The sequence below is a fragment of the Amphibalanus amphitrite genome, unplaced genomic scaffold, assembly GCF_019059575.1.
Source record: "Amphibalanus amphitrite isolate SeventyFive unplaced genomic scaffold, NRLGWU_Aamphi_draft 000341F_arrow, whole genome shotgun sequence".
Taxonomy (NCBI): domain Eukaryota; kingdom Metazoa; phylum Arthropoda; class Thecostraca; order Balanomorpha; family Balanidae; genus Amphibalanus; species Amphibalanus amphitrite.
The window spans coordinates 628,190-643,093 of NW_024881836.1; the positions used below are offsets into that span (position 1 = coordinate 628,190).

The following is a 14,904-nucleotide window of genomic DNA, read 5'->3' on the forward strand; positions in this document are numbered from 1 at the left end:
CTTCATACAGAGGCAGAAATATGGAAGCACTCGTTCCAAATTTGAAATAACTCGTCGGCAGTTTGAGAAGATTTCGGTCGGGGTGAGGACGATGCTCTGCTAGATATTTGACAATTTTGTTAATCGTGGTGAAGATGTGTTTCAATAAAGGGGCATAAAAGCTTTATGGTCGATTTGAGCGCTAATCTGCCTGGTGGCTTTAGTTAAACGAGAATATGACCGATTGCAACATCAGTGTTTCGGTCCGTGTCCGAGAGCTCATCAAACGCGAGTTGAACGATGACCTCAAGAAACATTGGAAAACAAGCGAAGATAAATCGTTGTTCCAGCTCGATCCTGGGACTGGTAATGCACTTTGTCAACCATATGTCTTCGACAAAGTATATAATGAAGCTGCAACAAATGCAGACGTTTATTCAGGTGAGTTGATTTTTTTTTTGCTTCAGCTAGCATAGGCTCATGCTCATGGACAAAGGTATGCTCATAGCTGTCACTCTTGCACTCTATTTGTTTTAACTTTTAGGTGCATTTCAGGTAGTATTGATTATTGTTTGAACTCACTCAAATGTTGAGGCTCGAGATGTCAAAACTCTGATTTGCCATCGTTTGTTTCAGGCACTGTTGAAGAGCTGGTCAACTCTGCAATGGCCGGCTTCAACACTACGATATTCGCCTACGGTCAAACATCATCTGGTAAGGAACTCACGGCGTTAGCGCCGACTGCCGTCCGGCAATCCCCGCCGCCTGCTGACGGAGTCTGGTGTATGATTTCACTCCCCCCCCTCCCCCACACTTCGTCAGACGTCGGGGACTCGGATTTCACCCTCCCAGCCCCACACCTCATCAGACGTCGGGGTGTTAGATTTCAGTCTCATAATTCTCCCCCCCCATCCCCCCAATCCCCACCGTCGCTGCTCGACGGTGGTCGGACTCGGATCCTGGCTCCGCCCCCTTTATCCCCCTCGACGGAGAAACTTATGCCCCAGCTTCCGCGGTACGGCCGGTTCTGTCGTATCGGGTCGGGCCCGTCAGGTCATATGTAAATTGTAATCGATCTGTGGTTACGACCGTCACTGCTCGTTTCAATCGTCTATAGCCTCTAACCAGGTAACTGACTCAGGTCGGCGCCGACCGCCACATTGATGACCGATCGACGGGACATACAAGACGCGGTTGGCTTGATGGTATTGCTGGATGCCGGATACGTCAGTTCGGTTCCCTCCCAACATACCGACGTGACACAGGCTGTCTCCATCTGCTGGTCCCTTCTGGCGCTCCCGACGGAGGAACGGACACTGACAGCGTCCTCCGGTGACGTTCTGTCTATTTCAGGCTGTCTGGGTGCATGGTGTGTCCGGCTATGGCATCTGTCGCTCGAAAAACAACAGCATGATCCTTCCATTCGGCACAGTTCGAAGAGACTGTACTCACTGGTTATATGTATTCATTTGCGATCTTACTTAGGAAGTTGTCAACTTTAGTGTTTTTACTTATTTTGTTTTCATTGATTCGTTGATAACGTATCTGATTTAATTGAGACATGTTGCGCATCTTGCAACGTTGCTTTCGTTCGGATATTCATTATGCAAAGGTTTCTAAAAAGTGAATGTGTTAAAGGATTGTGTATTTTTAGATATAATAACTCATTTTTATATAGATAGAGTGCGTGCATGATTACATGTGTGAGGCTGGTTCTGCGGTTCTTCCGGGGTAAAAATCGGTTTAGCGGTGGCCGTTGCTATGTCTGCTTGTTCTGATGAGTGTACTCGTTTTCAGCTTAACTCTCTAGACGGACTCGGACAGCAATGATGTGTTTTCGTTTTCCATCGCACCGCTGTCCTCTCCCTGGTAGTCCCACAGTAGCCAGATCGCCCCCTTGCCGTCAACTCAGTCGTTCCCAACCTGACTGTGTTCGGGCTGGCCGCTGCCGCAGGCAAAACGCACACCATGCTGGGCAACGACTCGGATCCGGGCACCATCCCGCGCGTGGTGCACCAGATGTTCGACTGTATCGAGCAGACGCCCGACCGCGAGTACCTGATCCGAGTCAGCTACATGGAAATCTACCGAGAGGTAAGTGACGTGCCCAGCGGGGGATGGGAGATTCCGGCCCGGCCCTGGTAGAACTCGGCTGCAACAAGTGCGGAAGATGGTAAAATGTGCATTGATGGCAATTTTCGAATTCAGCGAACAGGAAAGTAAAGAAGCAGTGTGCATTGTGCAATGCTTTCTGCTATCCCGTATGTCTAAATTTTAACCATGTGCTCGATTGATTTAGTCTCTTATTTAGGAGTCAGTTGTAGTTGATGGCGCATTGGTTATGTGTTACGAAGTTGTCTGCTCATCTAACGCTACGATCTAGTGAGCCGCTCGACAGAGCGCCGCCTGTGGCCACTACCGGCGGCGGGTGGTCTCAGGTATCCACAAACCGACAGGCGGCGCGTACACCAAACACACCGGCAGAACAGTCATATGCAGTGTCGTGGAACGTCTCATCGTCCCCTGATCGCTGCCTCCTCTGTCTTCTCAGGTGGTGGATGACCTGCTGTCTGAGGGACCGCGTACCTCCAAGGGACTCCGCATTCACGAGGATCCGCAGGGCCAGGTAAGATGCTGACTGCAGCAGCCTGCCGCTCCACTAGACTGTGGCGCCTGAGTGTAGGACCGGGGACAGATGGTATCACGTCAGCTGCCGCCAAACTCTGCATTTCTGTCCTTATTCACTGTATTTGTTACGAAATGTTAGCGCTTAGTGTTATATACGCTGTAAATTCGGCATATTTTGCCCAAAAAGATTATGTGACATTCAGCTGCAATATCGAGTGAACCAAAACAAAACATATTGCTGGGAAAGATCAAGCATTTGGGGGTCTCTGATCTATAATAGGCGAGAATATTCGATCCTGGCTCTATCACTAACTTTTTTATCTCAATTTGTAGTCGGTAACTGTCATTGCCACCGATGGGGCGCCGTCTCTTGGAGCGGGCTGCCCCTCAGTCCGCACCCCCTCACCTCCCCCGCCCCTCCCCACCCCCAGGTGTACGTATCCGACCTTCGTGAGCAGTGTGTCAACACGCCTGAGATGCTGCTCAGCCTGATGCGCCGCGGCGAGAACTTTCGCCACTTTGGCGTCACCAACATGAACGATCGCAGCTCGCGCAGTCACACCATCTTCCGCATCATCATCGAGTCGCGCGTGCGTGATGAGGACGGAGATGAGGACGCCGTGGTGGTGTCCCACCTGAACCTGGTCGACCTGGCCGGCTCGGAGCGCGCGCGGCAGACCGGAGCCACCGGAGACAGGTGAGGACGGGGGAGGTGGAACGGGTAGACTCAGACTGACTTATGTGTGTTGGTGGCAGACTGGTGAGTGGGGCTGATAGAACAGTCAATCTGTGTTATGTGACGTTTGTATCGACTTACGCGAAGTCTGCTCGTCTCTTTTGAAGCACTTAATGCCCGTACTGGGCGCAAAATGACCTTGTTGTCGGCGCGCCCTTAAGCCCCAATAAACAAATGACCTATGATTTATCTTTACCCTGACCTCCAGGTTCCGCGAGGGTTGTGCCATCAACTCGTCTCTGTTCGAGCTGGGGAACGTCATCAGCAAACTCAGCGAGGGCGCCCCCTTCATCAACTACCGCAACAGCAAGCTGACGCGCATCCTGCAGACGTCGCTCGGAGGCAATGCCAAGGTCAGGACAGGTCAAGGGTCCTGGTAGTCCTGGGTCAAAGGTCAAAACGGGTCACTATGTGGTAGGCCTTGGTTAGAGGTCAGGCCGGGTCAATGTGCTGCCGAGCTCTTGGTCGTAGGTCAGGCTTGGTCACTACGTGGGATCCTTGGTCTCCAGTTACAAGTCCGATAACGGACGTGTGATGCCATTAGTCAGAGGTCACAGGTCAGGTCACACTGGATCGCTCTTGGTCAGATGTCACAGCTTAGATTAAGTCACGTTGGGATACCAATTACTATCGATCGTGGGTGTGCGAATAAACGTGTTCTCGCCATGTGACATTAATTCAGTCCCATTTCGTGTTGCATTCGCCACACCGTCTGGAATCTCATAACCCCCCCCCCCCCCTGCTTCCCCCTATCCCCTCAGACGGCCATCATCTGCACTGTGACTCCGGCCGCCATCGAGGAGACCCACTCCACGCTGCGTTTCGCCAGCCGAGCCAAGACAATCAAGAACAAACCGCATATTAACGAGGTAAGCTGGTCGCTCTGACCAGACTTCTGCAGAACGAATAACAGAGTTGAATTGGGGAAGCTTTTCAAATTATCGGGGCAATGCTGTGACGGGAACGTGTGTCCCAGAGCAGCGAGCTGTGGTAATTTAATGGGCTGCGGATGCGTTTCTCCTTATGACCTATGTGTAAAGCTGCTGCTTCCTTTGCATCAATATTACCAGACATGGCTTGCTTCATTGGGTACTTATCATTTCGTAAGCTTCATAATGCCGTGATAATCAATGAAGTTGAATCATCCGGCTCATAGTCAAGTCATAGTCAAGATTTGGCTACTGTAATATTCGCACGCTATCTATTGGGTATCTCCGTGTGCGAGAGCTCGTCTCCGCCTATATGGTCGAGTCCCTGCCCCGCTGCTCTCTCCGAAGTCTCACCCCGTTCCCCACCCTGTCTGACCCCGCTCTGTCGTCCGCAGGTGATGTCCGACTCGGCTCACCTGAAGCGACTCAAGCGCGAGATCCACGGACTGCGGGCTGAACTGCAGCAGGCCAAACAGACCAACCGCGCCACGGAGGTGGAGGAGATGCAAATCGCCCTGGCGGAGGAGAGCAAGCGCAACACAGAGCTGCAGGAGCGGCTGCGACAGCTCACCGAGAAGTTGGTCGTCAGCTCGGCTCCCAGCGAGAAACCGCAGCTGCTGGCCGCGTGAGTGCGGGGCGGGGAGACATCGGTGGGCCTTGGTTCGTCGGCTGATGTTGTACACTGCATGTGCTGCTTACCGGGCACGGCGGTATTGTAATTAACATGACCTTCAGTGTGGCTAGTCAGCTGAATCTTGCAACGCATGTGTCCAATGTGCTAATGCATGAGTTTTTGTTTTTTGTTTGTTTGTTTTGTTTTGTTGGGTTAGGCCCTTTCGGTCTGACAAGACCATTGCAGAGCCGGAAGGATTATAGGAATTAGGGGGAGACATTGGTCTGGGCAGGCACCCTAGTGAGTCGCCGGGGCTGAGCTCGTCCAGAGGACAGGCTACCCAGCCCCAAGGCACTCACTGCACCCGGCTACGGGGTGCGCTCCCTCGGGAGCAGCGGTGCCGCTCCAAGGGAGCAGCCCGCATGAGATAAAGTTGCCTGTCCAGCCCGGAAGGGGGTTACGGCGTGGAGGAGAAGGACTTCAGTATCCTGAGGATAGAAGCACGGAACGGTGGTCTATGCTTTGTTTGTTTTGTTGGGTTAGGCCCTTTCGGTCGACAAGACCATTGCAGAGCCGGAAGGATAATAGGAATTAGGGGGAAACATTGGTCTGGGCAGGCACCCTAGTGAGTCGCCGGGGCTGAGCCCGTCCAGAGGACAGGCCACCCAGCCCCAAGGCACTCACTGCACCCGGCTACGGGGTGCGCTCCCTCAGGAGCAGCAGTGCCGCTCCAAGGGAGCAGCCCGCATGAGATAAAGTTGCCTGTCCAGCCCGGAGGGGGTCGCGGCTTGAAGGAGAAGGATTTCAGTATCCTGAGGATAGAAGCACGGATAGGTGTGGTCTATGCATGAGCATCGGGCATGTCTTACATAACCATTTTGATCATGCTTGATCGCGTGTCCTCGAGCTGAAAGCTTACATTATCGCGTGGTAGGTTGAAGGTGGTGCTTGTCTTGTGATCTTTACTCCCGGCGCTCCCCAGGTCCCAGAGGAAGAAGCGGCGGATGACGTGGTGCGGCTTACAGCGCAGCCGCCAGAGCCTGGCACCGTTCCAGCGGCCGCTGCTGCTGCCACCTGTGGCCGAGCGGTCGGACTCGCAGTTCGCCGAGCCGCCGCCAGACGTGAGTGGCGCGGGGAGACCGGCATCGCGAGCGCAAAACGCTCAGCTGTGATTATGGTTAAACTTTTATGGTATGAGTGAAAACCTCTCTTATTGTCCTCACTTTCACCATTCCTATCCTCCTGCTTTCCGACAGGAGGCGGCCGGCTCTGTGTTCGTCGCGGACGGGGCCGGGCCCGCGCCGCCGCCGGTCAGCCGCGTCACGTGTAGGAAGCGGCGCGCAACCAGTATGGACGCGGCGCCGCAGCACTCGCCACCCATCAGCGTGGACGCGGCGACGCAGACGGTGGAGCTGCCCCCGCCCCCTCCGCCGCCGCTGCCAATCGACCAGGTAAAGGGGAGAGGGAGAGATCACACAGACTGGTGCCCCCCCCCCCCCCCTCCCCCAGTAACGGAGAAAGGGTGAGAGACATGGACAGCGCCTCGAGCACACGGCACTTCATACTGTCGGATAGCTATGGTACCTAGTCTGGTACCTACCAGGTAGATGTGAAGGCGTTTGGAACACGTGATACGATGTTGTGTTCCGTACGGCTCGCTCCGAGTTAATTCCCAAATTGCTCACCCCGTTGATGCGTTGTGCAGCTGCTAGGTGAGCCGCCGGCCGGCGTGACCCAACGCACAAATGATCCGACCGTGTCCGTGTCACGATTTAGAAGTTGTGTCCACGGCCCGTGTTACGACTAACAGCCCGTGTCCGTTCTGTTCACAGGAGGGTCGTCACCGCAAGAGGCGTCGCGCCGGCCTCCACCTGGCTGGATCCGAGAACCGGCTAGCGCCGCTGGACGACATAGCAGAGGAGGGACAGACGGCTGCGGCAGGTGGGTGCGGTCACATCATATTAGCAAGGTTGCTCGCAACAGTAAATTTATTTAAAAAAAATATATCCAGCTGTCCAATTAGAGTCACCGCATCACTTTTTATGCATTTTTTCCTACCTCGTTTTCCAATGCGTTCTCAGTGATCCCTGCAGCAGCTGTCGTATTATCTTAATTGGCTGAGACTTCTCCCGCAGTGTCAGCAGCCGCGGCTCGGTTGCTGAGCGGAGGGTGCCGTCAGGCGATCCTGAGGCTCTTGTCTGGCCGTGTCTGTTCGATTGTCGCGCGAAGAGCGTTGCTGGATGTTTGACCCGGGCTTCATATTCTGACGGTGGTCTCTTCTCTCCACAGACGAGGGCGGCGAGGTCGAGCTGCTGCGGAAGGAGGTGGAGCAGCTACGTCAGGAGCGTCAGGAGGCCGCCAGCGCTGTCAGTCGCCTGGAGCAGGAGCTGACAGCGTCGTCTGACACCGTTTGCCGTCTAGAACAGGAACTGACAGCCTCCAAGGAGGAAGTTCAGCGGCTGTCTTCTGCCACTGAACTGGCTGACACCGTCTGCCGTCTAGAGCAGGAGCTGACAGCCTCGTCTGATATGGTCTGCCGTCTAGAGCAGGAGCTGACAGCCTCCAAGGAGGAAGTCCAGCGGCTGTCTTCTGCCACTGAACTAACGGACACTGTCGCCCGTCTAGAGCAGGAGCTGACAGCCTCGTCTGATATGGTCTGCCGTCTAGAGCAGGAGCTGACAGCCTCCAAGGAGGAGGTTCAGCGGCTGTCTTCTGCCACTGAACTAACGGACACTGTCGCCCGTCTAGAGCAGGAGCTGACAGCCTCCAAGGAGGAAGTCCAGCGGCTGTCTTCTGCCACGGAACCTACCGAAACTGTCGCCCGTCTAGAGCAGGAACTGACAGCCTCCAAGGAGGAAGTCCAGCGGCTGTCTTCTGCCACTGAACTAACGGACACTGTCGCCCGTCTAGAGCAGGAGCTGACAGCCTCGTCTGACATGGTCTGCCGTCTAGAGCAGGAGCTGACAGCCTCCAAGGAGGAAGTCCAGCGGCTGTCTTCTGCCACGGAACCTACCGAAACTGTCGCCCGTTTAGAGCAAGAGCTGACAGCTTCGTCTAACATGGTCTGCCGTCTAGAGCAGGAGCTGACAGCCTCCAAGGTGGAATTCCAGCGACTGTCTTCTGCCACGGAACTTGCCGAAACGATCTCCCGTCTAGAGCAGGAACTGACAGCCTCCAAGGAGGAAGTCCAGCGGCTGTCTTCTGCCACTGAACTTGCAGACACTGTAACCCGTCTAGAGCAGGAGCTGACAGCCTCGTCTGACATGGTCTGCCGTCTAGAGCAAGAGCTGACGGCCTCCAAGGAGGAAGTCCAGCGGCTGTCTTCTACTACGGAACTTGCCGAAACGGTCGCCCGTTTAGAGCAGGAGCTGACAGCCTCGTCTGACATGGTCTGCCGTCTAGAGCAGGAACTGACAGCCTCCAAGGAGGAAGTCCAGCGGCTGTCTTCTGCCACTGAACTAACGGACACTGTCGCCCGTCTAGAGCAGGAGCTGACAGCCTCGTCTGACACGGTCGCCCGTCTAGAGCAGGAGCTGACAGCCTCCAAGGAGGAAATCCAGCGGCTGTCTTCTGCCACTGATCTTACGGACATCGTAACCCGTCTAGAGCAGGAGCTGACAGCGTCGTCTGACACCGTCTACCGTCTAGAGCAGGAGCTGACAGCCTCCAAGGAGGAAGTACAGCGGCTGTCTGCTACGTCGGATAGCTCAGAGCATGACCGATCTTTGGCTGAAACTGTTCGTCGTTTGGAGGAAGAGCTGGCTGCCTCTAGGGCGGAGAACGAACGTCTGGCGTCCGCACTCGAGGTGCAGGCGGAACAACAGACAACCGCCTCGGCCTGCGGCACGCATGAGCCGCAGAGTGGGATGCCGGCTGGCGAGGAGCAGTCCGCCCTCGCCCTGCGACTAGAGGAGCAGGACCGCACGCTGCAAGCGGCCGCTGCAGACAGAGACAGACTAGCCGACACAGTGCAGCGTCTGGAAACGGAGCTGGCCGCGGCCAGGGAGGAAGGCCGTCAGCTGGTCTCTGCGTCTGAGGCTGCCGAGCTGAAAAATACCATCGAGCGACTCCAGTCGGAGCTGGCCGCCGCCAAAGACCAGCCACGGCCTCTTGACTCGACGTCGTCAGACGAGAAGATGGAGACCGATGACAATCTGGTGGCTAACCTACGCGAAATCATCGTCTGTCTGCAACGGCAGTTGGCTGACGCTAAGGAAGTAACTCAGCGCGAGGCTTCCACGAGTCCCGAGACGTCCGTGCCGGCCACGGCTGAGGTACAGAAAACCATCGCCCGTCTGCAGCAGCAGCTAGCGGCAGCTGAGGAGAGACAGCGGCTAGCGGGTGCCATCGGAGCTCAGAAAATGGACGTCGGAGCCGAGGAAACAGAGGCCGGAGCTCAGGAGGCGGACGCGTTAGCTCAGGATGCGGCTTCCGGAGCTCAGGAGACGACTGTTGGAGTTGAGGAGGCGACTATGGGAGTTGAAGAGACGGACGCTGTAGCTCAGGAGACGGATACTGGAGCTAAGGAGACGGATACAGGAGCCGATGCGACGGCTGTCGGAGCTCAGATGACCGCTGGCGCTGAGGCGACGGATACTGGAGCTGAGGAGACGGACGCTGTAGCTCAGGAGATGGCCGTCGGAGCTGATGAGACTGATATTGGAGCTGAGGAGACGATTGCCGGAGCTCAGGAGACGGACGCTGCAGCTCAGGAGACGGCTGCCGGAGCCCAGGAGACGGACGCTGTAGCTCAGGAGACCGACGTCGCTCGGTTGCAGGAGACCATCGTCAGCCTCCGACGGGAGCTGGCGGCTGCTCGGGCCGAAACGGAGCAGCTGATGGTGACTACCGATTTGCAAAGGGAGAATGACGACGCCGTGGCAATGGAGACGATCGACAATCTCCGCCGCGAGCTGGAGACGGCCAGGGAGCAGGCGGAGCAGCTGCTGACGGCAGCGACGGACGAGTCGCTGGAGGCGCTCAACGATGTGCGCCGAGAGATGGTCATTGAACGCGACCGACAGAACGAGGAGCGGAACCTGATGCGCCACGAGCTGCAGATGGCCAGACAGGAGGTGGCGGAGGGCGCCGCTGAGGAGCTGCAGGAGGCGGAGCAGGAGCTGGAGACCGCGCGTCAGGAGATCGAACGCCTGACGGAGGCCGCTGAGGAAGCTGAACGAGCGCGCGTTGCGCAGGCAGAGGCCTTTGCCGCGGAGAGGGCCGAACTCGAGAGAGGTTTTGGCGTGGTACAACGCAAAGTGGAGGAAATGGAGAGGTCCGTCGCCGAACAGACTGAGCTTATCCTTCACCTGCAAGCTAGGTGCGCCGCCCCGCCGGCCGCCGATGGCCAGCCGGAGCCGACTGTAGAGGAACACGCGCCGCCAGAAGACTGGCCAGAATCCAACTCCGACTCCGAGCCTTCCGAGATCGACGACTCCGAGCCTTCCGAGGTCGACGACTCCGAGCCTCCCGAGGCCGCGCGAGAGATGGATGCTGAGGTGACGACGGCGACACAGCGCCAGGAGGATGAGATCGCAACTCTACGCCGGCGTATAGAGAAGCTGCACGGGGAGCTGTCCGCGGCTATCTCCGAGGAGAAGTTCCAGGCAGCGGTGGACGAGCGGCTGCGCGGCGTTGCTGAGGGAAAACTGCATGAGGAGCTAGAGGATCGCCGAAAAACGCTGGCAGGCAGAGAAGGCCGGTCTTCAGGTGCAGCTAGAGACGGCCAGAAGTGAAAACCAGGCGCTCGCGGTTCGCCTGAAGGCGGAGGCGGAGCAGGCGACCGAGCTGGCGCAGGCGGAGGTGTCGCGCCTGCAGCGTCAGCTCGAGGCGTCCCGGGCGGAGCTGCGTGTGCAGGTGGAGCAGACGCAGCGGCAGGCTGAACTGGAGCGCGCCGGTCTGCACAGGAAGCTGGACAAGGCGTGCGCTGAGCTGGCCGCCCTGCAGGCGCAGCTGGTTACAGAGGCGGAGGCGGCCGCGCAGCGGTCCGCCGCCGAACAGGCGACCGCTGAGGAGGCGCGGCGCCGTGCACTGACCGAGGACCCGCGCCAGCCGGCGCCGGCGCTCGGCTCTCCCAGCCTGATGCCGCCGCCGCCGCCGCCGCCCGGGCCGGCGGACGCGGCCGACGCATCCATGATGGACATGTCGCTAGATGTGACTGTCTCAGGACTGTCCCTGTCGGCGCTCCGTCCGCCAGCGCCGCCCGCCGGCGAGGCCGTCTCGCTGTTCGACGAGCTGCAGTCGCTGCGCCGACGCTCGGCCGCGCCCACGCCCGCCCCCGCCGCCGCCCCGGGAACACCTGGCTGTAACGCGTCCCAGCTGCTTAGTGAGAGTATCGAAATGGACGAGTCATTGGCGGCGGGCTCGCCGGCTGGTGACCGCTCGGTCTCGGCCGGCCGCTCGGCTCTGGCCAACCAATCGTCGCTGAGTGAGGTGTCCGTGCTGACCCCCGGCGTGACGCTGGACCGCAGCCTGTTGGCGGCCGACGTGGCGGCTGTGTACGAGGAGCTGCGGCGCCTGCAGCAGCAACTGACAGCCGGCGGTGACTCGCCCGAGCAGCGGGTTCGCCAGCTGCAGGCGGAGCTCGAGCAGCGGGACGAACAGCTGCGGCAGCTGCAGGCACAGCTGGATCAGCTGCAGCGGCCAGCGGAGTCGGAGGAACGAGCCGAGAACGAGTCTGCTCTGTCGGTACCTGATTTGTCACAGCTGAACGATCACTCAACAGCCGGTATGAGTCTGACTTTGGAAGATGATGGTGAGGAGGGTCCTGCGGAGCGGAGCGGAGAGGACGAGAAGCCTGCCGACGCAGAGTTGTCTCAGGAGGCTCCTGACACCGCGGACCGGGCCGAAGTGTCACCAGACTTGGCCTCGGAAGTGGCCAAGGCGCGCTCGCTGCTTGCCGAGCTGGCTGGCCTGCCGGCGGATGGTGGCGCATCTTTGCTGGAGCTTATCCGAGCGCTGCCCCGTACTGACACCGCCGCCGAGTCAGACGCCGGCGTAGACCCGAACGTCACCTGCAGCGGGCCGGAGCCGGCGGAAATGACGTGCGTGGTACAGGCGGCCGATCTCGACCTGACGTGCGCGGACCGACCGCAGTCGGACCCAGAGCCGAGTCCCATGGAGCTGACCTGCGTGATGCAGGCCTCCCAGCTGGACCTGACGGCGGCGACCGGCTCTGACGAGAGCGCCGCGCCGCTCGAGATCAGCGTTATGGACAGCGGCGAGCAGCAGGCACCCGAGGAGGTGACGGTTCAGTTCGGCGACGCCACGCTGGCTGATCTGTCCCTCGCGCCTCAGCCCGAGCGGCCGGAGCCGGGGACGGCTCTGCGGCAGTCGCGTCAGGAGACGGACGACGTCAGGAGGCAGCTGTTACAGCTGACGGAGGAGCACCAGAACGTGCAGACGCAGCTGGCAGGACTGACGGCGGAGAAGCGGGCGTTGGAGACGCAGCTGGAGACGGCTTCGGCGGAGAAGCAGACGCTGGAGTCTCAACTGGAGGTGGCTTCGACGCAACAGCAGACGCTCGAGACGCAGCTGGAGACGGCTTCGGCGCAGCAGCAGGCCAGTGACCAGGTGGCGGAGTTCCGGGCTCGCGTGGAGGAGCTGACCACCGAGAGGGACCGGCTGGCGGCTGAGCGAGTGGCGCTCGAGCGCAGAGTCATGGTCTCTGAGGAGGACGCCAGTGAGGCCGAGTCGCGTCTCGCCACCGTCGAGGACAGCACAAAGAAGATCGAGGCGAACGTGTGGAGTCTGCTGTCCCAGCGTGACGAGCTGTCCGCTCAGCTCGAGCAGGTGACCGTGGAGAAGGACAGCCTGGCCGTGGAGCTGGAGGCGGTGACGGAAGAGCGGGAGGACGTCTCGTCCCAGCTGAGGGAGGTCACTGCCGAGAAGAGGATGTCGGTGCGTCTGGAGCGCGTCTCCTCGGAGCAACGAGCTGCGGCTGAGCGGCTGAGCGCCGTGACTGCCGAGCGGGACGCCGCCGCTGCGCAGGTCACAGAGCTGACGGAGGGACACCAGGAGCTGCAGCGCCGTATCGAGGAGGCGCGCCAGCAGCAGGCTGAGATGGAGAAGCAGCAGCAGCAGCTGGCGGACCAGGACCCGGCCGCTGGCGAGACAGCCGATCAGCTGCTGCGGCGCCTGGTGGCCGCGCGCGCCAGTCTGGCCAGCGCGCGCGCTCAGCAGGCTAATGAGCGAGACGTGGCCGCCGGCCTCCGTCAGCTCAACGAGCAGTGTCTGGCCGACAACGAGTCGCTGCGCGCGGCCACGGCGGCAGCCGAGCAGCGACTGGCTAAGCAGACGGCTCAGCTGACCGAGCTGCGCGCTCAGCTGGCCGGCCTGGATGAGCTGCGCGAACAGCAGCATCGCGACAGCCGCGAGTGCGAGCGGCTGCGGCGCACACTGCAGGAGGCTGAGGACACCGACCGCGAGCTGACTGCGCTCTCCGCGCGGCTGGTGCGGGCAGAGGAGGCCGCCGCCGCCGCCCGGCGCGCGCACGAGATCGCCGAGCGGAGCGCCGCCGACGCGGCTGCCGCGCTGGCCGCCGCCACCGCCGGCCAGGAGCAGCACGAGGCGCTTCTCTCCGCGGCTGAGCAGCGCGCCGAGCGGGCCGCCGCCGAGCTGGCTGAGGCCCGCGCTGAGGCCGCGGAGGCGCAGCAGCGTGCTGACGAGCTGGCGCCGCGCCTCTCGCGCGCCGAGGCAGAGCGGGACGAATGCCGCGCGCTGCTCTCTGAACTAGAGGAGCGCACCGCGCGCGAGACGGAACGGCTGGCGACGGCAGCGGCCGAGAGCAGCGGTGACTGCCGGCAGGCGAGCCGCGAAATCAGTGACCTGCGCGAGATGCTAGCCAGTCGCCAGGAGGAGCTGCAGTCGCAGGCCGCCTGTCTACAGAAGGTCCGATCCAAGCGGCAGGAAGCCGAGAAACTGGCCGAGACGCTGACCGGCGAGCGTGACGCGCTGGCCGCCGAGAAGGCCCGGCTCGAGTCGGAGCTGGCTGCACTGACTGCCGAACGGGACGAGCTGACCGCCACCGGCGCCGCGCTGAGGGAGGAGCTGTCTACCGTGCGCCAGGCCGCCGACGACCTAAAGACTAAACTATCTGAGACGAGAGGGCGTCTGGAGCGACTGCAGCACTCTGCGTCCGAGCGTCAGTCGCAGCTGCAGTTCGAGCTAGACGAGAGGGAGGTGGGCCTTCTGCACGTCCAGGAGGAGCACGAGCAGCTCCAGCAGCAGCACAAGCAGCTGCAGCAGCAGCACGAGAGCAGCAGCAACACAGAGCAGCTCACCCGGCAGGACGGGCAGGCGCAACAGCGCCTTATTCAGCTACAGGTCCACTGTTACTTTGCACGAGCTTCGTACTGCAGGTTACTATCGTATAGATCATTTTGAATCCTAGTTGTTAATGTATATTTAATATTTACCCGTGTGTGATAAATTACGTAGCAATGAGACTAGATGCACCAAAATGTATGTAGTACACTAAGTTTTATTCGAAGCGATGGTATTTGATATGCCTTATTCACCTGGGATCGATCTGATTCACACACTAAATTATCGCAGGCTTCGTGCTCCAATCGCAGTGTCCCTCCCGTGCTGACCGGAATGTCGGCGCCTGTGCCCTCCAGGGAAGCCTGGACCACATGACCGAGGTGCTCGCCTCCGTGAGGTCGGAGGCGGAGGCGCGGGTCGCCTCCCTGGCGGCTTCCCACGAGGCGCAGGTGGCGGCGCTCTCAACGGAACGGGACGAGCAGCTGGCAGCGGCTGCGGCTGAGCTAGAAAACCAGCGGACATCCGCCGCGGCTGAGTTAGAAAACCAGCGAGCGGCAGCCGCAGTTGAGCTAGAAAACCAGCGGAAATCTGCTGCGGCTGAACTAGAGAAACAGCGGACGGCGGCCGAGACCGAGCTAGAAAACCAGCGGACAGCAGCCGAAGCAGAACTAGAAAACCAGCGGACGCGGCCGCTGCAGAACTAGAAAAACAGTGCGCCGCAGCCGCGGCCGAGCTGGAGACTCTGCGGAAACAGC

The 14,904-nt window shown here is 59.7% G+C and overlaps 1 protein-coding gene across 1 annotated transcript; it reads left to right on the forward strand.

The window, feature by feature from the left end:
- Nucleotides 1–72: 72 nt before the first annotated feature.
- Nucleotides 73–14,152, forward strand: LOC122389015 (rootletin-like; the record flags this gene model as incomplete). Its single annotated transcript, XM_043380686.1, has 13 exons — nt 73–420; nt 616–693; nt 1,934–2,073; nt 2,531–2,605; nt 3,039–3,304; nt 3,552–3,696; nt 4,105–4,212; nt 4,668–4,897; nt 5,868–6,006; nt 6,142–6,336; nt 6,718–6,826; nt 7,175–10,569; nt 10,649–14,152. Coding segments are annotated over exons 1-13 (8,589 nt in total), but the record flags the coding sequence as incomplete, so codon positions are not given.
- Between the last annotated feature and the right edge of the window lie 752 nt (nt 14,153–14,904).